Source organism: Petromyzon marinus, chromosome 4, assembly GCF_048934315.1.
Source record: "Petromyzon marinus isolate PM22_M1 ecotype Great Lakes invasive population chromosome 4, UKy_Petmar_22M1.pri1.0, whole genome shotgun sequence".
Lineage (NCBI taxonomy): Eukaryota > Metazoa > Chordata > Hyperoartia > Petromyzontiformes > Petromyzontidae > Petromyzon > Petromyzon marinus.
In genome coordinates, this window is record NC_133670.1 from 17,283,308 (window position 1) to 17,301,094 (window position 17,787).

The following is a 17,787-nucleotide window of genomic DNA, read 5'->3' on the forward strand; positions in this document are numbered from 1 at the left end:
AAATTGCACATTTCCATGGCTCCACAAAACAACCACTCTTGACTTCTCACGGAGCTGTACTTATGTTGATGACTCCAGAAGGATGGTCTACCGAGCTGACCCCCGATCGAGATTTTAATCTCGCTCCCTTGCAATTGAGAGGTCGTGTTTTCACCACAGTACCATCCTGCCAGAAAGGATTTTGCCTCGCATAAATTTACATCCAGCAATCGCACATCAACATACTGTTACCCAGGAAAGCCTCACAAGAGTCCGCATTGGGATGTTTGGTAATTCCGAAAATGCTCGTTTGGCTTATTATGAGAGGAAACCAGAGAATGCAAAGGAAAACCACGCATACAATGTGGTGACGCTAAAAGCTCAAGTTTCCATCTGCCAGTGTACCTCTGGTTACTTCGCAGCCCAAGTCTACAACGTCTGGAGACCTTAAGTCCTGAACAGGCTCAGTCCAGCGAAGCTTTTGGGAAGTGACTAAGATTTGATGCATTCAGATCGATTTGGTCGTAGGCAATGAAAGTGATGAAGACTGCTTTTAAGTTGAGGGCATTTTAAGGGCACGTTTCAAACTTAATTGTGGCGATGTGGTCACTCGTGACATTCCCACTATGATGGGCACATGCACAAGATACCTCGCTGTTTGTCAGATCTACGGTTCCCATTCAAGTTGACGCGATACGGGAGCCTGACACTGCACCTACCCTTTGCATCATTTCTGCATTTAGCGATGATACTCGGAGGATAGCCTGCAGCGTCGCCATTTTAACATTTACCCACTCGGCATCGGTTTCCGATAGGTTCGGGTTATGTCCCAGAATATGTATCTGGAAATATGTTGGTGAGCGTGGCTTTCAGCTGTGTTTAAATGTTCTTGAATGTGGCGACCCGAGTTCGATTTCCACTCAGGCCAACACCAGTGACAATTATCTGAACCGGTCCGGGGCCTCCCCTAGGTCGACTCAGCCTCAAATGAGTACCTGGTGCGATGTGTAAACAACGCCACTGGGGAGACAAAGGCGGCCGGGTGTGGTGCTGGCCACCCACCCCCTCGTGTGCCGTACCGGCCTTCAAAGGTGCTCGCTAACAGCACTTGCCCCAAAAGTGTGTTAAGGCTATACGGAGGGTCTTTGCGTGTAAGTGTGTGTGAATGGGTCATCTACAGAGTGGGGTGTGAGAGTGAGTGTGCACATGCTCATGAGTGAATGTGAGTATGATTCCGTACGCGAGTGTGTTTGGGTGCGAGAGTGAGTGCTTGGGTGGATGTGAATGGTTGAGTCTCTCAAATAGTTGAGTGTGTGCGTGGTTTTGGTGTCCTCGTGAATGGGGGTTGTCATTGAGTGAGCAAGCAGTTTCGTGTGCGAGTGATGGAGTGTGTGCGAGTGGTTGGATGCGTGAGTGGTGGAGTGTGTGAGTGGTGGAGTGTGTGAGTGGTTGGATGCGTGAGTGGTGGAGTGTGTGCGAGTGGTTGGATGCGTGAGTGGTGGAGTGTGTGAGTGGTGGAGTGTGTGAGTGGTTGGATGCGTGAGTGGTGGAGTGTGTGCGAGTGGTGGAGTGTGTGAGTGAGTGGTGGAGTGTGTGCGAGTGGTTGGATGCGTGAGTGAGTGGTGGAGTGTGAGTGAGTGGTTGGATGCGTGAGTGAATGAGTGGTGGAGTGTGTGAGTGAGTGGTGGAGTGTGTGCGAGTGGTGGAGTGTGGGTGAGTGGTGGAGTGTGAGTGAGTGGTGGAGTGTGTGCGAGTTGTGGAGTGTGAGTGAGTGGTGGAGTGTGAATGAGTGGTGGAGTGAGTGCGAGTGGTTGGATGCGTGAGTGAGTGGTGGAGTGTGTGCGAGTGGTTGGATGCGTGAGTGGTGGAGTGTGCGAGTGGTGGAGTGTGTGAGTTGTTGGATGCGTGAGTGGTGGAGTGTGTGCGAGTGGTTGGATGCGTGAGTGAGTGGTGGAGTGTGAGTGAGTGGTTGGATGCGTGAGTGAGTGAGTGAGTGGTGGAGTGTGTGAGTGAGTGGTGGAATGTGTGCGAGTGGTTGGATGTGTGAGTGAGTGGTGGAGTGTGAGTGAGTGGTTGGATGCGTGAGTGAGTGAGTGGTGGAGTGTGTGAGTGAGTGGTGGAGTGTGTGAGTGAGTGGTGGAGTGTGTGCGAGTGGTTGGATGCGTGAGTGAGTGAGTGGGTGGTGGAGTGTGTGAGTGGGTGGTGGAGTGTGTGAGTGAGTGGTGGAGTGTGTGCGAGTGGTTGGATGCGTGAGTGAGTGGTGGAGTGTGAGTGAGTGGTTGGATGCGTGAGTGAGTGAGTGGTGGAGTGTGTGAGTGAGTGGTGGAGTGTGTGAGTGAGTGGTGGAGTGTGTGCGAGTGGTTGGATGCTTGATTGAGTGAGTGGGTGGTGGAGTGTGTGAGTGGGTGGTGGAGTGTGTGAGTGAGTGGTGGAGTGTGTGCGAGTGGTTGGATGCGTGAGTGAGTGGTGGAGTGTGTGAGTGAGTGGTGGAGTGTGGGGGTGTTTCTGTGCGTGTGGTCTGCGGTAACACGACCCAGGGGCACGTGGTGTGTGCGGCACTCGGAATAACCTCGCGTCATCAGAATCGGGGTGAAGTCTGTGAAGATCGCCAAGCTCACTCTTTTCGAGTGTTGTTAGCGAGCACCTATTACGGCACAGGGTGGAGTGGTGTATCCAGTACCACGCTCGGCCGCCTTTGTCTCCCCAGTACTGATATACAACATAATGTACTATATACTCATTTAAGGCTGAGCCGACCTCAGATAGTTCCTGGTTTAGAGTGAGATATTAATGATATCTGCGGTGGTAAATTAAACCCAGCTCGTATGCTTACCGCTCCTGTAAAATAGTCCATGGGCCAGAGCAAAACTTGGTATCACTTAAGGTTCCAAAACATTACTTGTGCCGATGTTATTTATTTATACAGCTAATACCAGTGAATTACTTGCTATCCCACTCATGCCAAAGGGTTGCCTCTTAATTCGCTGTTATTGGCCACATCAATAAATTCAGAACCGCGGAAAGCGATGCCTCGTTAGGTGGTGTGCCGGCAAAGTGAGAAGGGGCCGCCCATAAATGACGTCACGCGATTTTGGATGATTTTTGACCCCCCCCCACCACGTCATACGGCGTCACAAAAAGTCAGACCCCCCCTAAAATATGACGTCACAAAGCTCTGCCCCCCCCCCCAAACCATTTTTTCCATTTTGAAAATAAAACATGCTTCAAATCGCTTTAAACTTTTGTCATTGTAGTGCGTGTTTAATGTGGCGCTGCACTCTGATGTTGTAGGAGTGTTGTTATAACAATTCTATATTTATTTAAAGTTGCGCATTTTGATGTGACGTCACATTTATCACCCCCCCCCCCTCACAAATGTCTGACCGACCCCCCCCCCCCCCAAGGTGCGTGACGTCATTTATGGACGGCCCCGAATATCCGATCCGGGCCCTTGGACTAAACGGAGAGGCGTCGTGGTCAGTGAATCGCGTGGCTAGGACGGGGGGGGTCTCCTCCACTTGACCCCCCCCCCACCCTCCGGACGCGTTCCGCATCAGCGCAGCAGCGTGAAGTTTACGCGCGTCCCCTGCGTCGCCACGAGTAACGCGCGCGTGTGGTTCGCTAGGGCGGGGAGAGTCCTGCTTGCCCAGACTCTGGGTGTCCAGCATTCACAAAAGATAAAGATCCCCCGTGTAGCCTTAACAGACTGCAGGGGCAAGTGCTGTTAGCGAGCACCTATCAACGTCGGCTCGGCACAGCGCGCTAACCGCCACACTACCGCTCCCCACATTGTACACACACAGACACGTACATATGAGTACTACTGGTGCACGCGTACGTAACACCGGTACATACACACATACACACGCACACATACACACGCACACATACACACGCACACGTACACACACATACACACATACACACGCACACATACACACATACACACGCACACAAGAGTGAGAGTCTATTCAGATAGGTGAGTTTCTATTCAGACAGGTTAACCTATTCTTTAGGTCTTTCGGTAAAGTCACGTAGATATGTTCAAAGAAAATAACAAAAAACTACGACGTTTCGATCGCAACACAAGCGTTCGTCATCAGGATGAATTCCTGCAGTCACGAAAGCTTTAAGTCAAGAATTAGACTTTAAAGTCTGTTCGGACAGGTGAGTTTTTCTTCAGATAGGTGAGGGTATGTTCAGACAGGTGAGCGAGTCAGTTTCATAATGGGTTGAGTTTCTTTTTAGACATGTGAGTCCGTACATGCGACAGAATATTCACACAGATGAAAGCGTTCATAAAGGCGTCTATTCAGACATGTGCGACTTGTGAGAGTATTAACACGAGTCTGTTCACGAAGTGTGAGTGTTTATTCGGACTGTGGAATTCCTCATGCCCGCAGCAAGAAAACCAGGCTCTCCATACGATGCATCGCTCGTTTGTCTAATCATTCGGATGGCACGCGAATGATGTGCCAATGTCACACGTGGGCTCACGGAGCGGACTCAGTTGCCAACACGAGACATAAATTCAACGGATAAACAGTGCAAAGGACGCAGTAACAAAGGGTTCGAAAATAAACGTTTCTCAGTGGAATCGGGACGATTCGTCGAATCCTCTAGTCGAGGATGATGGGGGTGTCGGTGGGGGGGTGATGGGGGTGATGGGGGGTGATGGGGGTGATGGTAAAAATATTACCAGGTTGTAAAGGCAACGACTCAATGTATGGTATCTTTATACTATTACTCAGAACCGGTCGCGAGCTTCGCCTGCTTCCTATCGAGTTTTAGCGTCACACTCAATGGAAGGCGAATTACTCGGTTCACCGATACCGGGGATCGTGCAATGTGCGAAGTTTTTAGCGCGACATCTGAGAGCCGAGAGGAACCTGACTCTGACTCTACCCAAATGAGTGAAACCAAATCAACCTCCGGGGCGTCAATTTTGGGGACCCCATACTTTTCTTTTTAAAAAAAAATGCGTTCGGATTATTTTTGTTAGTTGCTCATTTGCGCAAATAGACTCAACTGTCCGCTTTAGCCAAATGTCAACATTCTTAACCCCTTCCGGAACATGACTTCATCATTAGAACTGAGATCACTCGTACTAAAAGCGCTTCTGGAATAACCGCGCGTCTTGGTCTTTGCTCCGTTTCCACCACAGAGGGGGCCCACAACAACAGCGAGCCGCGTCTATATCGGGACGCGCGCGACATCCAGTATTTGAACCTCCTGACATCACCGTTGTTGGCAAGGCCTCGACAGCCTCACCAACCCCACCGAACAACTGCACCCTTCCCCGACGCCAACGTCACACAGCAGCCCGCGTCGCCATTCGTACAGATATCAACCAAACCTTGTCAATCACCCATTGGGACATCTACAAATTCACCTACCCATAAAGTCACCCATCAACTGATCCACAATGTTACACGCAATAATTTACTCGTCAAGCCATCTTATCGAGTCACTTCATCAAGTCACCCATCAAGCCATCCATTAAGCCACTCGCGTGCCCAGAGAGCAACTCAGCCAGGACGAGACGTCCAAAAAGACGCCCATAACGTCACGCACCAAGTCACCCACGTGCCCAGACAACAACCCAACCAGCTCGAGTCACCCACCATGTGACCCAGCGATCCAGATACCAAGTCAACTCACCCACCGTCACTCAAACCAACTCAACTCACACACCAACTCAGTCACTCACCCATTCGCCCGCCACCCACTCATCAGTCGGCCCACCCACACGCCCAACAACCGAGTCCCTCACCCAGCCACCAAACCCCCACTGCAACAACTTCCCCATCAACTCACCCACAAACCACAACACTCACCCACCACCCACCTACCCACGCATCCATCAGCTCACCCACGTGCGCACCGGGAAGTCCGCCCACCAAACAGCTGTCGTCTCTCTCGCACAACTGTTGCTGCGCCCATCCCCTATTCCCCTATTCCCTACCCCGCTACCCCCCCCCTCGACCCCCTTCATCCGAGAATCTTCCACGCGTGGCTAATTATACACACTGGACACACACAACGCGTATATATGTACACACACGGACGCGTCTCCGCACAGAAGCAGAGCGCATGGAGAACAATTGGCATCTGCGGAAGCGATTACCTTGCAGGAGGCGTAGGTTAACATCGCGACGCGTTAGAAGCCAGAGTCGTGCACACAGAGAATAGCGGTGCCGTGTAGACGAGGTTGCTATATGCACAGGATAGAGGCAAGCCCTGAGTGTGCTTTGTCTGGTTCTGGCTACGTTTAGGAATTAGGTATTTTTGTGGCCGAGAAGTGTGGCAGTTCGTTCATCATTCCATCAGTCTGTCCGCTCATCTGTTCATCAGTGCGTCTCTTCCTACATTCGTGTAAAGTCACCTCGTCATCATAAAAGGCTTGGGGCGCATCTGACTCCTTGCCCTACCCACCCACCTACCCGATCCGTCCGTCATTCCGTCGTCCCCTGACCATCACCCTTGCGACGCCTGCACCCCCCCCCCTACTCCTCCTCCTCTTTCCACCACCATCCACTCCCCCGCCCTTCAACACCCCCACCCAGAGTGGCCACCACTCCACTGCTAAATTTATCCTTCACCCAGAAATACTCGGGCCACAGTAGACGCCCTCCACCCTTCCACCCGCGCCGCGATTCCTCGGGCCTCTTTCTTTTGGCCGCGCGACCCCCAGGCATCGGACGCGCATCTTTCGCGAGCGAGAGACAGAGGCAGGGAAGATCGCCGGCCGTTATGGATCCCCGCGTCGCTGCCCTGAAAAGCATGGAGGAGGAGCTGCGCGTGTACCAGACCACACTGCTGCAGGACGGATTCCGAGACCTGCTGGACGAGGGCAAGATGATCGACTGCGAACTCAAGGTGGGCGACAAGAAGCTGCCCTGTCACCGGCAGGTGCTGGCCGCGTGTAGCCCCTATTTCCGAGAGATCCTTCTGTCGGAGGAGCCGGAGGAATCGGGAAAGAAGAAGGCGACCGTGACCGCGAAGAAGGAAGTGGTACTCGACGACGTCGACCCCACGGTGCTCGAGATGATCCTGCGCTACCTCTACACGTCGGAGATCGCCATCACGGATGAAAACGTGCAGGACATCTTCGCGGTGGCCAACATGTTCCAGATCCCGTCCATCTTCACGGTGTGCGTGTCCTACCTCCAGCGGCGTCTCGGCCTCAGCAACTGCCTGGCCGTGTTCCGCCTGGGCCTCCTGCTCGACTGCCCCCGTCTCGCCGTGTCGGCTCGGGACTTCATCACCGAGCGCTTCGGCGCGCTGTGCAAGGACGCGGACTTCCTGCAGCTGAGCGCCCAGGAGCTCATCCCCATCGTGGCGTGCGACGGTCTCAACGTGGAGAAGGAGGAAATGGTGTGGGAGGCCTTCGTGGGCTGGGTCAAGCACGACAAGGAGGAGCGCGTGAAGAGCCTCCCCGACCTCTTCGACTGCATACGATTCCGCCTCATGGCCAAGGACTTCGTGCGCGACCACGTGGAGAAGAGCGACCTCGTGAAGGCCAACCCCGATCTGCAGAAGAAGCTCAAGCTGGTGGGTCATGGGGGGGGGGGGGTTATGAGTGACGGTGGGTGGAGGTGGATGATGATGATGATGGGTGATTGTCGGTGATGTTCGATGGTGATGATGGAGGATTGGGGAGGAGGATATCAACCCCCTCACTCACGAGCAGAGATGTAACGATCGCTCACACCAAGCCCTTCCTCATAACAATCATATATTGTTTGAAATCTATTTAAGAAAAACATGCTCAGTGGGGGTGATACCTGAACTCAGGAAATGTTAAGATCCGAGCCAGAAATTTAAACTCGTGCATTCCGCGTATTAAAGGAATCCTCTGTGAGCGTCATATCCCCTCGTCATACCCCCTCGGCTCCAGCGCCTCAATACCGTTGGAGCTAGTTAGGCGGGCAGGTAGATACTTTCTAAACTGTACGATGTTTGCAGTGATGTCCCCTCGTATGAATGGGATTTCTCCAAGATGTTCAGTGTCTACATGGGCTGCGAGGTGGCCAGGAGATAGCAGTATCTATTAATTATTTAATCTATCTTTGCGGAATCTTGAGAAGTATCGTAGGCATGCATGTATGTTGAACTTCTTTCGCACCGTATGTAGCCAACCGTAGTAATCGGTCGTGTATACTGGGTTATTTGCAAGTGCCCCAGTATCCTATCACATTAAGTCAATGGAATTGACTGAACATCCAATGTAGCCTTGCTACCCATTGAGGCTTTCCTGGATAACAAAAGGCATTGTTGTCACGATTTAATATAAAAATGATTTGTAATCTATTAATAATGCCACTTGCCACGTGTTAGGAGTGGCTGTGTTTGGAACTCGGGCAGTCAGATTCATAGCGCAGTGTGCCAACCGCTGCACCACCACTCCCCTCATTGTCGTTACATCCCAAGTGTAAAAGTTTGTGTCGCGTTGATGGACAACGGGTGAAACGGTGGAAACACCCTTTAACAACCACGTAGGTGGTGCCAATCCTTCTGTGGCTCAAGTGGTGGCATTCGGCGTAGTTAATCGATGTGAACGAGAAAAGATGTTTATGCATATGAGGCAGCTGCATATAAAACAGCGTGGTGGTCGCCCATCCAAGCAATATCCAGGCTCAAATCTGCGTTGTTTTCCGAGATCTCAGGAAATCGGCCTCATTCCAGGTGATTTGGACACGGGCTTAGGAGACGCCTTAGTTGGTGCCAATCCTTCTGTGGATCACGAGGTAACACTGGGATCCAAGCGGACTGTGTAGCTCAATTTGGCCGGGGTTTGGTGACTCTGCACGACTGTAATCCAGCGCTTTAGAGGCCGAAAGTTTGTGGCTCAAGCCGAGCTGTGTGAAACTCCCAGCCCCACTGGGCTGCTTGAGAAGTAACCACGCGGTGGCAGCACAGCAAGCGGGTTTGTGAAACCGTCCGTGCAACGAGGTGGGGATTCTCCGATCACCCGTGGTCTACAATCAAATGGAGCCAAAACAGCCGGTTGCAAAAAAAACATTTGTCAAACATCCCAATGCGTGAATGATATCATACAAGCAAAGTTAAATTTGTCCGAGCACAACTTTATTTTTTTTTTAAATCGATCACGGAATATAATACCTAGTCACGAGCACTGCCCTAACAGAAACATGATATACAATATTCGACATTTCGGGCAATGACCCTACAACGATCAAATGCATATCATGTATTTCGTTTGAAACCCCATCCCACTCCACTCAAAAGCAGGCAGAAGAAAAACAAAATCAATCTCTCGGTTTTTTTTCTTTCTTCAGAATAAGCAACTTTTATAATGCGGTGAATGGGGGCAGTTAAGAGTCGGTATCGGGGCACGGGACACGAGGGAGGGGGCGAGGGAGGTAAATTTAGCAGCGCGCCGCTTCCCCACCAAAATAGCGACGACGCATTCCAGACGCAGCGGCGGCTGTCGATTGTGAGGGTCTGGGGGTGGCGGTGTGGCCGGGGGTGGGAGCCGGGGGAGCAGGGCAGGGGCCGAGTCCGCTGTTGGGGGCACGTACGTTGACACTTCTTTCGCACCGTACGTCAGCCGACCGCGCCAATCGGAGGTGCGGGGGAATGACAACAAATTAAACACAAAAATTAATTTTCGATCTCGACGATTTCAAGGTGCCATAGCTCCAGTGGCTTCCTAATATGGGAAGGAAGAGCGTTCCAGACGGCCGCAGGAGCGCGAGATGCAGCGACCATCTTTGTTCGATGGCTCGCCAAATGCCGCTGCAGGGGGGATTACCCCAGGGAGGGGGAAAAGTGTGAAGAAGGCTTCACTCTTGATTTGAAGGCTTTACTCTCTATCGACTTGAATGCATGCGGGTCGAGGGGGCAGGAGTGGAGCGAGAGGAAGGTTGTGGCGGGGTGAGGGATCACAACCGACGGTGCTGTTCCCGATTCGTGGAATTGAAGATGGACGAGATGTAAAAATAACTTCCAGAATGATGATGCTCATCACGATTCCGATACCAGTGATGAATGACGATCATCGCGATGATGACGTGAAAATGATGGAAGACGCAAAAGGCGACCACGACGATGCGAATGAACGCCACGATTCCTTGATAATTGGATTGGGTGATGACGACGACGACGATTTAATTACTGTATCTGTACTGAAAATGATAACATTCAAATTGTGACGATGTCAGTGACGACAATGCTGCAACCAATGGCGACGATGATGTTGGGGAGATGATAGCAGTCAGTGTCGCATTATCCTCGTAGCAAAAGTAGCTACACATGTAGCAAAAGTAGCTACATATGTAGCAAAAGTAGCTACACATGTAGCAAAAGTAGCTACACATGTAGCAAAAGTAGCTACACATGTAGCAAAAGTAGCTACATATGTAGCAAAAGTAGCTACACATGTAGCAAAAGTAGCTACACATGTAGCAAAAGTAGCTACACATGTAGCAAAAGTAGCTACATATGTAGCAAAAGTAGCTACACATGTAGCAAAAGTAGCTACACATGAAGCAAAAGTAGCTACACATGTAGCAAAAGTAGCTACACATGTAGCAAAAGTAGCTACACATGAAGCAAAAGTAGCTACACATGTAGCAAAAGCAGCTACACATGTAGCAAAAGTAGCTACACATGTAGCAAAAGTAGCTACATATGTAGCAAAAGTAGCTACATATGTAGCAAAAGTAGCAACATATGTAGCAAAAGTAGCAACATATGTAGTAGCTACGGGCCCCGCACTTTCAAGGGCCCCGCGCTAAATGCTTCCAAGCTATCAATTCCGGTTCAGTGATTGTGCACTTGCTCTATTGCTGTAGTACTATACCGCCTTCAACTTTTATGAACGACTGGTTGTGTAGGTTTGCGTATTATCTGGCTGTATAGATAATGACAAAAATACAATTACTTTACAATGCAAATGAAACATTTAGGGGCCGTCCATAAATGACGTCACGCGATTTTTGACGATTTTTGACCCCCCCCCCCTCGTCACACGGCGTCACAAAAAGTCAGACCCCCCCCTCAAATATGACGTCACAAAACTCTGCCCCCCCCCGCCCCAAAAAAATTAAACATGCTTCAAATCGCTTTAAACTATTGTCATTGTCGTGCGTATTTAATGTGGCGCTGCAATCTGATGTTGTAGGAGAAACATTTATTTTAAAAAAAAAGTATATTTAATTAAGTAGAACGTCTTGTCTTTATTTATTTAAAGTTGCGCATGTTGATGTGACGTCACATTTCTGACCCCCCCCCTCCTCGTCACACATCGTCACAAATGTCTGACCCCCCCCCCCCAGGTGGGTTGACGTCATTTATGGACGGCCCCTTATATGTTTTAATATTTATGTCGGTTTTTTTAAAAATGTAGGGCCCCTTTTTAACATATGCTACAGGCCCCGCAGATCGCTTAATCCGGCACTGATAGCAGTGGTGCGGATCACAACGACAACAGCAGCAACGACGATGGGTGACGCCCAATTCACAGCGAGGACGACGACGACATTGTGGACGACCACCAGGGCGAATACGCTGACGACGACGACGATGATGACGATGATGATGATGTCCATGCCCCCTCCGCCCCCCGTGTCGCCAGGTGAAAGACGCCTTCGAGGGGAAGATGCCCGAGCCCCAGCCGGTCGCCACCGTCGGCAAGTCCAACGCAGATGGGAAGGCGGGCGCCACGGTCAATGGAGACGTGGAGGCGGTTGACGACGAGCAGGCCGCCCTGCTGCCCAGCATCCTCAACGACAACAAGCGGCTGGGCATGTACGCGCGCCACCTCATCCTCCTCGTCAACGACGAGGCGGCCGTGGCATACGACCCCACGGAGAACGAGTGCTACCTGGCGGCGCTGTCCGGCGAGCAGGTGCCGAAGAACCACGTGAGCCTGGTGACTCGCGAGAACCAGCTCTTCCTCGCCGGCGGCCTCTACTACGACGAGGAGAACAAGGACCAGCCCTACCAGTCCTACTTCGTACAGGTGAGCCCTACCTGTCAGGCGCTCCCTACCAGTCACGTGTCGTACAGGTGAGCCCTACCAGTCAGGCGCGCCCTACCAGTCACGTGCTGTACAGGTGGGCCCTACCGGTCAGGTGCGCCCTACCAGTCCTACTTCGTACAGGTGAGCCCTACCGGTCAGGTGAGCCCTACCAGTCACATGCCTTACAGGTGAGCCCTACCAGTCACATGCCGTACAGGTGAGCCCTACCAGTCAGGTGAGCCCTACCAGTCACGTGCCGTACAGGTGAGCCCTACCAGTCACGTGCCGTACAGGTGAGCCCTACCAGTCACGTGCCGTACAGGTGAGCCCTACCAATCACACACCATGTGTGTGTGCGCGCGCGTGGTTTAATTGTGCCTGTGCAGCTGTGTGTGTTGTTTTGTGTTTGTGGGTCTGTACGTACGTGCGAGGTTTGCGAGTGTTCACCTTTGGGTGAGTGCGTGGTTGCATTCCGTTTGCGTGGCTCCGTGTGTGCACGACCCCGCACCATCGGTGCATGCATCTCCCCCATCGCCCCTTGCCCCCATTGCATGTACAGCACGTAGCCAACCGTGCCCGTGTATTCCTGCCCTACCCCCAACCTCCACCCCGCAGCTCGACAACCTGGAGGGAGACTGGATGGGCATGCCCCCCATGCCCTCCCCACGCGTCCTCTTCGGCCTGGGGGAGTCAGAGAACTCGATATACGCGATCGGGGGCAAGGAGCTCACGGGAGACGTGACCTTGGACTCCGTGCTCTGCTACGACAGAAAGTGCGACCCTGCGCCCGCGCACAGTAGAAATCCGCGGAAGTTTCGCCCTCACACACGCGCACACGTGTACTGTGTTGCGCGGCGAGGTTGGCCACCAGTGGATGAGACGGATCATAATGGTCGTGTCACAGACGCTGAGTCCACATGACTGGGAATGCTGGGAATGTGGGTCCGAGCCAATGATCTGTCTGTATGTCGCATGCTCTCCTAGGGGGTTATAATCAGAATCAGAATATTTCAGAAATCAGAATATGTATTCATACTGGAGGAATACGATGAGCTCTGAAGTTATTTTGTCACAGATGTCTGCCTGTTTCAGAGACACTGCGTTGGTACCACTGTTCGAATCAGAATTTCAGCATCCTGTGATTTATATATTTTTGGTGCGTGATTGCACACATCAAAAATATATATTACATTTGATTTGTCATTTAATCATGATAAATTCCAGCTTTGATGATAATTCACGAGTTTGATTGCCATGAAACGAGCGCCACTATGAGTAGGGCATGTGAGGATGTAAGAACTACCCAGTGAAAAAAAGAAGCAATTGAAGGGGACCTCAAAATGAAAGTATTTATGTGATGTCATCTTCCAGAAGTTATTCTATAGTACACCACCTTCCCTGAGAATTCCCCATGGAATCGTGTTCACGACAACCAACAGCTCGATTAGCGTAAAATTATTCTCAGCCAAAAGTTCCATTATTACTGCATGGATTGTTTTGCACGAATTTTCTTTTAAAACTTCCGGATTCAAACCCAGGCTTTCAAAGTGGACAGCTCACTCAGTGGTATTTATCTCCCTAAGTTCGCCTGGCCACCCACGAATCGTGCCTGCAAGATGCCACGAGTTTGCCCTCTGAGATTCCCGTGTCCCCATCTGCTCAGGTCCTTCAAGTGGGGCGAGTCGGACCCGCTCCCGTTTAAGGTGTACGGACACACGGTGGTGTCCAACAAGGACCTGGTGTACGTGCTGGGCGGCAAGTCGGACGACAAGTGAGTGGTGACGCCTGGTGGTTTTACCACGACCAAGAGAAATTGGTCCTGAAATGCCCCCAGATGTCGTCCGATCTCAGAATACATTTTACAAAATAATTTAGATTAATATGGCGTCTGTGTGTATGCATGTTGAGCTTCTTTCACGGCGTACATCGTCAACCATGCGAATCGGAGGTGCGGGAAATGCGATCGCGGTTACACGTGATCGCAGCTTAAGATGCTGCAGAAAGAGGCAGTGGGTTAGAGGCAGAGGGGAATTAATGGACTCTCCCGAGACTGGACTGAAGCAGGGTCAGCGAGCTGACAAGTTGGAATCGCTGGGGGAAGGGAGGGAGTTCCAGATGACAGAGCTTCCAGAGGAGAATGAGTGACCTCCCGCTGAGCAAAAGGTTGAGTGTGGAGGCTGTGACAGAGATGCTTGTTTGGTTGCTGCAGTGGAGAGAGTATAGAGGCATGTAGGCTGGGGCTGCAATGTGTCCAGGCAATGAGAGTACAGCAATAGATTTCTAAATCCATCTGTGTGGCGCTTTGAGTGTTATCCCATCATATTGCATGGATTTTCTCCAAGTGCTCCCATTTCCTACTGCACGTTAAACACGTATTGCACGTATTAATAGCACTGGCCGAAGATCCCTGGTGGTGATGATGATGATGATGGCATTCGGTTGATGCTGGCGAGCAATTGAACGATTGCAATTGACACTTCGCCTTGCCGCCATGTGGATTAAACTAAATGATAATAGTAATAATTAAAAGAATAATTCAATTTCTTTACCCCAGAAAGTGTCCCTAAGTGTCATTTTCGGAAAACATTTCCACGCCCGGCACACCACATCCAGTATACATCTCGCTGTGACTCTGGCTAAAAGTCATGTGCCTATTCCAGTTCACCAACGACCCGGAAAATATTCGTCCAGAAATGAATCCCTGGAATGTCCTCATCAGAATATGGCGCTGAGCCCTCTCTCCTCCCCGCCCTCGCCCCTACCTCCTCCTCCGCCTCTCCGCTCCGCTCGTGACACCTGCAGGAAATGCCTGAGCAAGGTCATGGTCTACAACCCCAAGAAGTTCGAGTGGAAGGAGTTGGCGCCCATGACCGTGGCGCGCTCGCTGTGCGGGGCCGTGCTGCATAAGGGCAAGGTGTGGGTGGCGGCCGGCGTGGTGGAGGGAGGCCTCACCGCCTCCGTGGAGGTTTACAACATCGCTACCAACAAGTGAGCTGGGTGGGAGGGGGGGGTGATGTATGTGTGGGTGGGTGGATTGATAGGTGTGTTGTTGTGGGAGCGGTGGTGTAGCAGTTAGCACGCTGCACTACGAACCTGGCGACCCGAGTTCGATTCCCGCTCACGGCCAACACCAGTGACAATTATCTGAACCGGTCCCGGGCCTCCCCTAGGTCGACTCAGCCTCAAATTAGTACCTGGTGCGATGTGTAAACATCGTCACTAGGGAGACAAAGGCGGCCGGGCGTGGTGTTGGCCATCCACCTCCTCGTGTGCTGTGCTGGCCTTCATAGTTGCTCGCTAACAGCACTTGCCCCTACAGTTTGTTAAGGCTAAATAGGGGATCTTTTTTCGTCATTGTTGATAGGTGTGTTGTTGGGTAAGTAGATGGATGAATAGGTAGGTGTGTAGATTGGTATGGGGGAGAGTAGGTGGATAAATAGGTGGGTGGGTGATTGAGTGAGTGGGTTTGTAGGTGTGTAAGTGGAAGGTGGATGATTTTTAGTGTGTGTGTGTATATATATACGAGAGGCTGTGGCCGATTGGTATGTGTATAAATAGGTAGGTGTGTGATGGGGGGGATAGTGGGTGGATTGGTGGGTATGGGTAGGTGCATAATAGGTGGATAAGTATATGGGTGGGTGGGTGGATAGTGCACAGGTACATGGGAGAGATTGTGCGAGGGGGTGGGAGGCGAGCAGGACGTCCCATTTCATTCCTTGCACCAGCTCCCATGCCAACCTCACTGTGCCACTACCTCCACGACTACCACCACCACCGTCCCTAACCCTCCCACCCTGGCTCCCCCACCCCCACCCCCAGGTGGGAGACGCAGACGGAGTTCCCGCAGGAGCGATCCTCGCTGAGCCTCGTGAGCATGGACGACGTTCTCTACGGCATCGGGGGCTTTGCCATGGTGCAGGCCGAGGGCGAGCAGCAGTTCGCGCCCAAGGAGATGACGGACGTGTGGAAGTGCGTGTCCGCATTCGCGCACTCACTCACGAGCTCACGACGACACGATCACACTTACACACGCCTGTGATGATGATTTTCCTCTCTCTTGTTGCTGCTGCTGGTGGTGGTGGTGACGATGATCTTCATAATATCGCTGCCTCTTGGAGATGACAATGATTATCTTTAAATATCTTCGTAATGTGAGAGTGATAGTGTTTCTGGCTGCCGACTGCTGCTGCTGATGTTGATAATGAGTTTCTATGATGTTGTCACGACTTCTGTTGCTACTGTGAATGACGGCAGATGATAATTTTCCTTTCTTTTGCAAACCATGAAGTATGGATGTTGAACTTCTTTCGCTCCGTACTTAGCCAACCGTGCTAATCGGCGGTGCGGGAAATGATGGTGAGGATTGTTCACTCTCTCAATCTGCTGCTGCTTCTGCTGGCGATATTGATGATGATTTTCCTTTCTCTTGCTGATGATGATGATGCAGGTTTGACGAGGAGAAGAAGGAGTGGGTCGGGCTCCTGCGTGAGATCCGTTACGCGGCCGGGGCCTCGTGTCAGTCCGTCAAGCTCAACGTGCTCAAGATGGCCAAGCTGTGACAGCACACACGCACCGATACATACACTTAAACACACACACACACTGACACATACATACACACACGTACGTACGTCTAAACACACACGCACACACCGATGCACAGCCCTCGACCTACATGCATATTCACACGCGTCTGCGAGCAATCCACATCGTCAACCTCGTCCCGTCATCGTCGTCCCACTGACTCCTGCCCCGTCCCCAACCTCTTCCCGTCGGGGTGTATATCTTCGCGAGATATAGTTACGTAGCGATTAACACAAACGTGTACGGCTTTGCGTGCAAAACAAAGACAAAGATCCCTCTATTACCTGAACAGACTTTTGGGGCAAGTGCTGTTAGTAAGCACCGCTGAAGGCTGGCATAGCGTACGATGGGGTGGGTGGCCATCACCACGCCCGGCCGTCTTTGTCTCCACCCAATGCTGATGTTTACACACTGCACCAGGTACTTATATAAGGCTAAGTCGACCTGTTCAAATATTCGCCACTGTTGTTATTTGTGAGTGGGAATCAAACTGGGGTCGCCGGGTTTGTAGGGCAATGCGCTAATCACCGCGCCACCGCTCACCCAGAACCAACACAGGTAAAGGCTACTGACAGCGAGTACCTTCAAGGTGGTGGTGTCCTCGTTAACATCAACACTGGGAAGATAGAGGCGACCGTTCGTGTTGTTGCCCTTAATAGGTGCTTGTTAACAGCACTCCCAGTCTATATCGCTGTCAGTGGGGGAACTTTATCTTAGTGTGTGTGTGTAAATGGGTGGATAGAAAGTGGATCGTATAATCGTGTGTGTGTGTGGAGCGGTTGTCGCGGTGGTTGTACGTACGTTGAACTTCTGTCGCACCGTACGTAGCCAACTGTGCTAATCGGAGGTGTGCGTGGGGAAGGACAAAGAAACACGCACAAAACAGTTTTAAAGAAATGGTTTAGTGTACTACGCCATGAATTCGATTCAGGGCCACGGTTACCATCAGTGGCCAATTATATCTGGACCCGATACGAGCTGGTTAACACTATCCTATCGTGTGCCGTGCCGGCCTTAATATAAGTGCTCGCCAACAGCACTCTGTTGAAGGCTATATGGGGGGATCTTTGTCTTCAAAAAGATGTGTGCGTATGTATGTATGTAGAGTGTTGAGTTGTACGCGTGTGAGTCTGTATTTAGATTGATTTTGTGTTATTCATTAAGTGGGCTTTATTAATGACACTGCAGCTGGCATTGAGACAGGATGAACAATTAAACTAAATTCTTTCACAGAA

The 17,787-nt window shown here is 51.3% G+C and overlaps 1 protein-coding gene across 1 annotated transcript; it reads left to right on the forward strand.

The window, feature by feature from the left end:
* Positions 1 to 6,052: 6,052 nt before the first annotated feature.
* KLHL41 (kelch like family member 41) lies at positions 6,053 to 17,787 on the forward strand. Its single transcript, XM_032945867.2, has 7 exons — positions 6,053 to 7,533; positions 11,582 to 11,968; positions 12,584 to 12,741; positions 13,632 to 13,739; positions 14,771 to 14,956; positions 15,788 to 15,937; positions 16,416 to 17,787. Exons 1-7 carry the CDS (start codon positions 6,733 to 6,735, stop codon positions 16,525 to 16,527), a joined length of 1,902 nt encoding a protein of 633 aa, XP_032801758.2. The 5' UTR covers positions 6,053 to 6,732; the 3' UTR covers positions 16,528 to 17,787.

Bases quoted from the DNA above. Each gene is read 5' to 3' on its own strand.
- KLHL41 (XM_032945867.2), top strand. From the start codon at position 6,733: ATGGATCCCCGCGTCGCTGCCCTGAAAAGCATGGAGGAGGAGCTGCGC. The intron at 11,969-12,583 runs GTGAGCCCTACC...TCCACCCCGCAG, and splicing joins ACCAGTCCTACTTCGTACAG to CTCGACAACCTGGAGGGAGA. The intron at 15,938-16,415 runs GTGCGTGTCCGC...ATGATGATGCAG, and splicing joins GAGATGACGGACGTGTGGAA to GTTTGACGAGGAGAAGAAGG.